Source organism: Mus pahari, chromosome 9 (assembly GCF_900095145.1).
Source record: "Mus pahari chromosome 9, PAHARI_EIJ_v1.1, whole genome shotgun sequence".
In the NCBI taxonomy this organism is placed as follows: domain Eukaryota; kingdom Metazoa; phylum Chordata; class Mammalia; order Rodentia; family Muridae; genus Mus; species Mus pahari.
In genome coordinates, this window is record NC_034598.1 from 48,856,158 (window position 1) to 48,864,765 (window position 8,608).

An 8,608-nucleotide genomic window follows, 5' to 3' on the forward strand; every position below is an offset into this window, starting at 1 on the left:
CCCCCCCCCGGCAGCCCCTCCCTCCTCACTTTGTAGGCTGCAGCAGCTGGGTCACTAAGCAGCTGACTGAAGAGGCAGAACAGGGAGAGCTGGTAAAGCAGGGCTTCCATGCCCAGGTCGTGGGCCAGCCGGTGCAGCATCTTAGCGATGCAGTGGTTGGTATGAGCGCTGTTCTGCCTGTAGCTCCGCAGGAGAAGCATGTAAGCCCGCACGATGGTTGAGGATGCAAAGCTGCATCAGAGCACAGAGGGAAATGATTCAGCACTGGGCAGAGACTGCTCGCCCTCACAGGGTGGGCGTTGGGTGGTGGGTGGTGGTGGTGGAGGTAGTCGGCCCTCTCAGCCTGTACCGTTTCAGGTAGTCCAGAAACTTAAACTCCTTCTCTGACACCTGGACCACCTGTAACTCCTCTTCCTCCTCCTCTTCCTCTTCCTCCTCTGCATCTCCTTCTACTGGCTCCTGCTGCCCTGTACAAAGAGTGAGGATTGCTGGGTTTCTGCTGTGCTGGTGGAGAGCACAGCTGGGAAGAGATGGGAAGGATGGAGACTCACGGGGAAGGGGTGCGGAGAGGATTTGTTTTAGCAACTGCATTTCTTCCCCCGGGGAAATGACTGGAGAGCCAAACACATTTCCATCTGGCCACACTTCCCTGGGGACAGACAGAAAAGGCTTTAATCCCAGGAAACTGGAGTTGCAGTCGGGACTAGAGGGAAATTAGTTCCTTTGTCAACTGAAGGGGGATAGACCGCTTCTTCAGAGATGAAACAAGCTAGGGGTTCTTTTCCTCACAAGGCACGCTGCCCTTGCAGAACACCTCATCACCCACACGGCAGCTCACAACTGCCTGCAACCCCAGTTCCAAAGGCTCTGACGTCCTCTTCTGGACTCCACAGGCAAACCGGAGCACATGTGGTACATGTACAAACATATATTCAGGCAAAATGCTTGCACACAGAAAGTTAGTCTGACCTGCACCTACACACAGAAGTAAAAACAACCCTCAAGTGTGTCTGTGCAGTCACACGGTATCTCTGCATAGAACAGATGCTGGAAGGCCGTTCATCCACATGTGAACCATGGCTAACACTGGTTGGTTGGTTGGTTGGTTGGTTGGTTGGTAGAATTGTTCTTTGTTGACTGTGTTTTCTGACAATTCTCAAAAACAAAACACTCCAACCAGTGATCAGAACTGACGAAGAGTTAGTGTTGCTTGTGGAGATCCACAGCCTCAGTTACAACTCCTCTCTCTGAATTCTGAGAACCCCGGACCCCAGCGAAGGCCTCCCTATTCCCTCAGAGCTCAGGAGGGTGTCGGTACACGGGATTCTTACCGGGCAGACCGCAGGAGGGCCAGGGCTTGCGGGGCCTGTCCGGCCATCAGGCACTCTTGGATCCTCACCATGGCTTCTACCCGCTGCTCCTCCACTGGCACCTCTGAGGCCGCATCAAAGGGAACCACGGGGTCCACACTGAGCTCAGGGTCCTGCAGACAGACGCAACCATGGAAGCGGGGTGGGAGGAAACCCAGACTGTCTACAAGAATACCATCCTAAAAAGGGCACAGTTCTCTAACCTCCTACCTGGGCACACTGCAGCAGCTGCTCTGCCAGGGCTGGCCACATGGCCTCCAGCTCCCCAGGGCTTTGTGAGAAAGCAACACCCTGGTCCTGAACCTTCTTTTTCTTTTTCCTCTTTTTTCTTTTGTTCTGTGGGGAGAGCGCTGTATGGTAGAGGCTGAGAGCCACAAAGTCTCTGTCCAGCAGTGTTACTGCAGTGTAGGCAGAGGAGGACGGGGAGCAGCCGTGGGGTGGAGAGGGGGCAGAGGAGGACGGGGAGCAGCCGTGGGGTGGAGAGGGGGCAGGAGGACGGGGAGCAGCCGTGGGGTGGAGAGGGGGCAGAGGAGGACGGGGAGCAGCCGTGGGGTGGAGAGTGGGCAGAGAAGGATGGGAGCAGCAGTAGGCTTGAGTGGGCACTGTCTATTTCCTCGCCCTCAGGAGAAACAGGTCAGCCAGGGAAGACGCCATGACAGTGGGTAAGGGCTCTGATGCAGATAAACAATGTCTATATCCTGGAGTAAGAGTTTGCCTTTGATGTGTTTGATTATGAAGTCCTTGAATCAAACATCATCCTCAGGAATTCCCTATCCATTTGTCCATCCTGTTTGCCTTTTCTGGGGTGGGATGGGGTTGAGACATGTAGCCTTGGTTACACCAAGGCTAAGTACACCAGGCTGCCCTCAAACTCAAAAGATCCTGCCTCTGCCCTCTGGGTGCTGGGATTAAAGCCTTGCTCCATCATGCCCAGCTAAATTGCTTTTAACCACTGAGCCAAATCTCTACCTCAGTTCTGATACAGTTTTAAACTATAGCAGCCTTAAATATAGTAAGGTCCTGGCATTAAAAAACAAAACAAAACAATTATTTATTACTTTGTGTGTGTGAGAGACAGACAGACAGACAGAGGACAACTTGGGGAATTGGTTTTCTCCTTCTGTTAAGTGAGCCCTGGGGCTCTAACTCAGGTCACTAGACTCAGAAGTAAATGCCTTTACCTACTGAGCTATCTTGCTAGTCCCGTACCAAAAACAAACATGGTTCTGCAAAGCAGAATCTGTGTCTCTAAGATAGAGATTTCCTGGAGTTTTGTTGTTGTTTTATTTTTAAAGATTTATTTATTTTATGTGAGTGCTCTATCTGCATGTATGCCTGGGTGCCAGAAGAGGGCATCAGATCACATTATTGATGGCTGTGAGCCACCATGTGGTTGCTGGGATCTGAACTCAGGATTTCCAGAAGTAAAGCCAGTGCTCCTAACCACTGAGCCATCTCTGTGGCCCTCCTTGGAGTTCCTCCCTTGACCTTTGGCTTTGGCTTTGCATCTACTTCTAAGTTTTGAACACAATCTCAGTTTAGTGACCTGGAGATGGGTTGCTTGAGTATTCTAACAGTAACTGACACAGGACTAGCCTGACCTACTTTGTGTGTGTGTCTATAGTATGTGTGAGCCTGTGTATATATGTTGTTTGTGAGACTGTGCGTGTGCACATGTGTGCACCTGTAAGTATGAGCACATGGCAGAGTTGGCACGCCCTCCACCTTCTCTTTTGAGATAGACGAAAAGTAAACCGAATGGGCAGTCCCACACTGGCAATGCCACAAGCCTCTGTCCTTCACCCTCCCCTATAGCTGTTCCCACTCCCTGGGGCTGCTCTGTACCTGCACCATCAGGTTCCCACGGCTCCGGCAAAAGCGCTCCAACATTTTGAGGAAGAGGTGGGTAGTTTCCACCAGGTCACGAAGGAATGAGCGTGGATGGTATCTCTCATCAAACTTTCGAAAGAGTGCCAGGAATAGTTCTCGGTACTCCATCATATAGAAAATGTTGTCTGGGGTGGGAACAAGGAAGTAACGAGAGGGTTTGGAAAAGGAGAGATGATGTCAGGACCTGGAAGAATGAGGTCCTAAGCAGGAAATGGGCAGGCAGGGTCAGAGCCCGGGCGGGGCCTCACTTTTGATGATGCGACTGCTCTCCCTAACAGCCTCGTCAGGGCACGCATCCATCTCGTTCACTGTGGCCAGCAGCTCCTGGTAGGCCTTCAGGGCCAGGTGCATCCTGCCAAAGTGACGACGGCAGAGGGTGAAATGGAGGGGAGGCAACTGAAGGTTCTGTCAAATGTAACCTTCAACAAGGAAAATAATACCCAAGATTCTGGAATTCTGACGTGGCCAAGTTACCCCCTGTGACCCCCAGCGGCCACCCCCCTCACCTGCGCGCCCAGGAGGCGGCCTCCTTGCGGTCCGTCAGCATCATCTCGTAGTAGTTGGTGAGGTTCTGCTCCACAAAGTGAAAGGTACGGACACTGAGGGTCTCAGAAACGAGGCCGGGACGGAAGGCAGCAGCTCGGTTGAAGGCCATGAAGAAAGCCATTGCCCACATGTAGTAGGTCTCGTCATGCTGCTGAGCTCTCTCCCGAAGCAGATGATCCTGACAGGAGAGACCACCATGGCTTCAGGGCTAACCCCCTGCCGGGCTTGGACCCTGGACACTAACACAGTTCCCAGCCACCTCAAACTGTTTCCCCCAAAAATATTCTCTTTATTTTTAATTAACGTGAATGTCTCTGTGTGGGTCTGCACACATGGGTGTGGATGTCTTTGGAGGCCAGAGCATGGAATCATCTGAAGCTACAGTTACAGGCAGCTTTGAGCAAACTGACTGGGGCACTGGAGTCACACTTTTTGGAGGAAGTGTTCTTCCTGCCAAACTACCTCCTTTGTCCCCCCCAGACCTTTTATCTTTAGTCTTGCTAATAATAACCCATTCTGTCCGGGGCCCCACTCCAAGGTCAGCTTTGCCTGGGCTCCTTGGCAGGCTGCCTTTCACTGGCCACATCATCGCTCTGGCTAGCATCGCTCTGCTCTACCCCAAACTACTTAGATGTCCTTCTTGGGCTCTCACCTTGACTGCGCCCATGAGCGGGTTGTAGCAGTTCTCCAGGAACTCAGAGCAGAAGTCTCTGAGGAAGAGCCTCACATTCAGGACAGAGCGCCGATGGACGGACAGCTCCTGGGCAGCCTGGCGACGCTTGGGCACTCTCCTCGGCTGCTTTCCCAGATCTGAACTGTAGTTCTGAAGCTGAGAGTATGGACTGAGGCGTTAGAGGAAGTCTGGCTGCCCCCAAGCCTTGCAGTTCTTTCTGTAGTCACTGTTCCAGAATTTTCTTAGAAAAGACATCTAGGAGGACATTTGCCTCTGGTGTCGGAGAGGCCATCAGTGGGCATGGTGTGGTCAATACGTGCATTCCCTCTCATGCACGTTCTACGTCAGAAACACAACAGCTTTAACAGAGAGGGCCACCCCTCTTAGGCCCTGCGACTCCAAAGTTCTTGTCACATACAGGTGCATACTCACGTTGTGAAGGCCTTTGTGAAAGACGACGTCCCTCTCCCCAATAGATTTCAACCCCTGGACAATGTAGGAGCCCCCAAATCGAGAGTGCCTTCAAGTAAAGGAAAAAAAGAGGGGATTCCAAAATGACTCCTCAATTCTCTCCAAGTATTAGGCCATTCTCTTTCATCAGCAGCTCTGCGAGTTAGCTTTAAAACATAACCCAGCCTCGGACTGGTCCGAGTGGTCCGTGTCTGCTGCTTCGAGTCAGATCACAGTAGAGCAGCCTGCCGCCCACCTGTTTCCTCGCTGGAGGGCCCGAGCTCTCTTCTCCGCCACCTCCCGTTGGCGCAGCACTTCCAATTCTGCCACATCCGTGCTTCGCTCCTGAGCCAAGTGTCCCTGCCCTACTCCAGCTAGCTGCTCAGGGTTCTGGGTTTGGAATAAAGAGGGAAGGGTCAGCCAAGACAGTAATCTTGTTTCTTTTCTTTCAAAGGTTTATTTATTTTATGTGTATGAGTACACTATAGCTGTATAGATGGTTGTGAGCCATCATATGGTTACTGAGAATTAAACTCAGGACCTCTGCTCACTCCAGCCCAGCATGCTCCAGGCCAAAGATTAATTTATATAGGTAAGTACATTGTGGCTATCTTCAGACACACCAGAGGAGGGTGTTGGATCTCATTTCAGATGGTTGTGAGCCACCATGTGGTTGCTGGGATTTGAACTCAGGACTTTAGGAAGAGCAGTCAGGGCTCTTAACCGCTGAGCCATTTCTCCAGCCCCCAGAACAGTCATCTTTTAGCCTTAGCTCACTCCTACTTGGAAGGGAAAACACAAACCCTGAGAGCTGTTGATGGGTCTTGATGGAAGACACAACTAGGGTACGCATCACCTGCTCACCACCAGGGCTCCTCGGGCCACGTCGGGCCACGCGGCAGAAGCACATGGTGGGTACTAGGAGACTAGCAAGAGTAATGTCTCACCTGGTCTCGGAACATGAGGGAGACAATCTCCAGCACATGGAGGCTCCACTGCTGCTCGGCAGATGAGCTGGACAGGAAGAGGAGCAAGTCGTCCATGCCACTGAGGTGAATCGCCCAAAGGAGCCGGTCGTGGATGCTGGCATCATCATCGATCCTCTGAGCAGGCAGGGGTGGGGTGGGGGTGGGTGGACACAGGACGATGACACACACTCAGCTCCACTCAGGACAGCCTCCAGAGTCCCAAGCTCACCCTGTGGCTAAGGCTAGCCCCCAGACTCATAGAAGACAGAAAAGCCTAAGAGAAGGCAATTCATTCTAACCAGTGCAAGAACTCGGATGTCCCCCAAACCCTCTTCACCTTCTCCTGCTCAAGGTTGGCTGGGACGTGGAGAATATTTCTGACCAGTAGAAGGATCCGCTCGATCAGCAAGTTGTCTTCTTCTTGCCGATCCTCCCAGCCCTGGGCAAAAGGAGAAAAGACTGTAAGACTGAGCCCTGAGAATTGGGACTAAAAAAACAGAAAAGGTATGGAGTGATGGCTCAGTGGTTTAACAATGCTGTCAACACAATTGTGATGACTGGGAGTTCAGACCCCAACGCACACTCAACAACCCAGGTGTCCAGAAAAACATGTTATTTTTTATGGCTTCTATGTGCACATGAACACACAGACACATATACCCCATTAGATAAATTCCTAAAAATACAAAATAGAAACAAAGAGCAAGCATGGTGGCACAGTTCTTTAATCTCAGCTCTCGGGAGGAGGGACGGGAGGGGGGGGGGGACGGGACGGGACCATCTCTTAGTTCCAGGCTAGCCTGGGCTACAAAGTGACTGTCTCGAAAAACCAAAAAAAAAAAAAAAAAAAAAAAAAAAAAAAAAAAAAAAAAGCAAAATAAGAGTGGCTAGAAACTCCAGAGTAGGCAGCCGTATCTCTAAGGGCTGAAGCTGCCGTATCTGTAAAGGCTGAGGACATTCCCAGGCACAGCAGAGGTGGGATGTGTGTGATGCAGACTCACTCACCAGCTGCAGCAGCTCATACAAGGTCTCGCTGAGGACTCCAAATGCCTTCTCACTGGCAAAGGCCTGTGGGACAGGGAACAGTCTCGTAGGTAGTGCCTACCCTCTCTTCCCTTCCTCTCCAAACGCCGACCCAAGACATCTGCAGAAAGGCTCCTCACCTCCTTGTAGGCCTGCAGGTAACTTAGAACCTGCAGAAAATGGTGCCGTACACTGGGGTCCTTAGGCACACTGCCAAAACAGAGCAAGGCTGGCTGAGTCAAATTTACCATCAGTCTGGGGAGACAACGAAGACGGACTGGTCAGATTTCCTCACCAACGTAGATGCCGCCCATGGTAAGAGTCAAAGGCTGAGGCGTGAACCTGATCACGGCATCGAAGAGAGGTTTGTCCTGGCGGTGCTGGGTGAGGATCGGCAGGAGGTCGCTCTGCAGGATCTGTGCAGCTCCCAGCTGCCGCCGCACATCTCGGCTCTCATCCTCGTGCCTCAGGTATCGGATCAAATCCTTCACACTCTCTTTAGAAGACAGGATAAAACACTCACCCAGGGGGAGCTGCCCAGGCCCATGAGCTGTTGGCACCCATGGCCGGGGGAATTCACCAGACCTCAATTTGGTGAAGTTTTTTTCCTTCCAATTCCTCAAAAGATTACTCACCCAGGCAGTCTGGCTCCTTGTGGTAAGTCCCTCCTTCCGAGTACCCAAGGGCGCTACACGTGGCTAGAAGTTCACAGTTCATCATGTACAAGTCCATACACCAGAGGCCCAACCAGCAGAACGGGCAGTGGAGATGGCGGACGGAGAGAACGAGGACTGTGGGACTAGGAAGAGGGATGTCCGTTGTAAGGAAAATGAACAAGCTGGGCTCGAACTCAGGACCCTTAACAGCTCTGCTTCTGTCAGAACTAAAAGTGCTGCTCCCAGGCTGGGGAAGACATTTTGTTTTATAAACTAATCAACTGTGGTGCACGGGAATCAAACCCAGGCAGGCTCCTGTGCACAGTGGGCACGTGCTTTACCACTGAGCTGCATCTGCTAGCCCCAGGGAAAGCTTTTTGTTAAGGCTTCTTTCTAGCTGACTAGAAACCAAAGAAACTCCAGTTTATGAATTAAGGCCTGGAGCACACGGCAGCCAGATCCTGAAACCAGAGGCACACGTTTCAGAGTTAAGACAGCCCGGTGGGAAGACGGAGATCAGTGCGTGGCCGTGGGAGGGGGTAGACTGAACCCTCCATCTTCTACAGCTTCCTCACACAGCCCTAGTCCAGATCCACCACAGGAGTTAGGAGTCCTAGCTCTGGGCTGGCGAGAGAGCTCAGGGGTAAGGACACTTGCCACCGAGGCTGATAACCTGAGTACCACAGAACCCACTGGGTAGGAGAGAACTGACTCCCGCAAGTTGTTCCACTCCCAGCCACGTAGTGATTATATATGAGATTTATAAATGTAAGAGTTGGGCGTCCAGAGGTATAAATGTGTCTCTCTCCTCCGTGTGTGTGCGTGTGTGTGTGTGTGTGTGTGTGTGTGTGTGTGTGAAGGCCAGAGGTCAATCTGATTATCATTCCTCAGACACCCCCCACCTCGTTTTAAAACAATAGCTCTCAGGGGCTAGAGAGATGGCTCAGTGGTTAAAAGCACTGACTGCGCCAGGCGTGGTGGCGCACGCCTTTAATCCCAACACTCGGGAGGCAGAGGCAGGTGGATTTCTGA

The 8,608-nt window shown here is 51.9% G+C and overlaps 1 protein-coding gene across 3 annotated transcripts in view; it reads right to left on the bottom strand.

Moving 5' to 3' along the window:
* Timeless (timeless circadian regulator) overlaps nucleotides 1–8,608 on the bottom strand; it is a 20,964-nt gene that overhangs the window by 6,101 nt on the left and 6,255 nt on the right. For all 3 annotated transcript variants that reach the window (XM_021205767.1, XM_021205765.1, XM_021205766.1), the window contains exons 2-18: nucleotides 7,556–7,719; nucleotides 7,263–7,416; nucleotides 7,061–7,175; nucleotides 6,903–6,965; nucleotides 6,235–6,336; nucleotides 5,877–6,032; nucleotides 5,186–5,319; nucleotides 4,912–4,999; nucleotides 4,459–4,635; nucleotides 3,767–3,984; nucleotides 3,509–3,612; nucleotides 3,216–3,385; nucleotides 1,581–1,706; nucleotides 1,332–1,483; nucleotides 552–649; nucleotides 350–467; nucleotides 30–231 (exon numbers count right to left, since the gene is read on the bottom strand). In XM_021205767.1, the coding sequence (XP_021061426.1) occupies nucleotides 30–231; nucleotides 350–467; nucleotides 552–649; nucleotides 1,332–1,483; nucleotides 1,581–1,706; nucleotides 3,216–3,385; nucleotides 3,509–3,612; nucleotides 3,767–3,984; nucleotides 4,459–4,635; nucleotides 4,912–4,999; nucleotides 5,186–5,319; nucleotides 5,877–6,032; nucleotides 6,235–6,336; nucleotides 6,903–6,965; nucleotides 7,061–7,175; nucleotides 7,263–7,416; nucleotides 7,556–7,652 (2,274 nt within the window). In that variant the 5' untranslated portion in view covers nucleotides 7,653–7,719. The remainder of the gene's footprint in view (nucleotides 1–29; nucleotides 232–349; nucleotides 468–551; nucleotides 650–1,331; nucleotides 1,484–1,580; nucleotides 1,707–3,215; nucleotides 3,386–3,508; nucleotides 3,613–3,766; nucleotides 3,985–4,458; nucleotides 4,636–4,911; nucleotides 5,000–5,185; nucleotides 5,320–5,876; nucleotides 6,033–6,234; nucleotides 6,337–6,902; nucleotides 6,966–7,060; nucleotides 7,176–7,262; nucleotides 7,417–7,555; nucleotides 7,720–8,608) is intronic.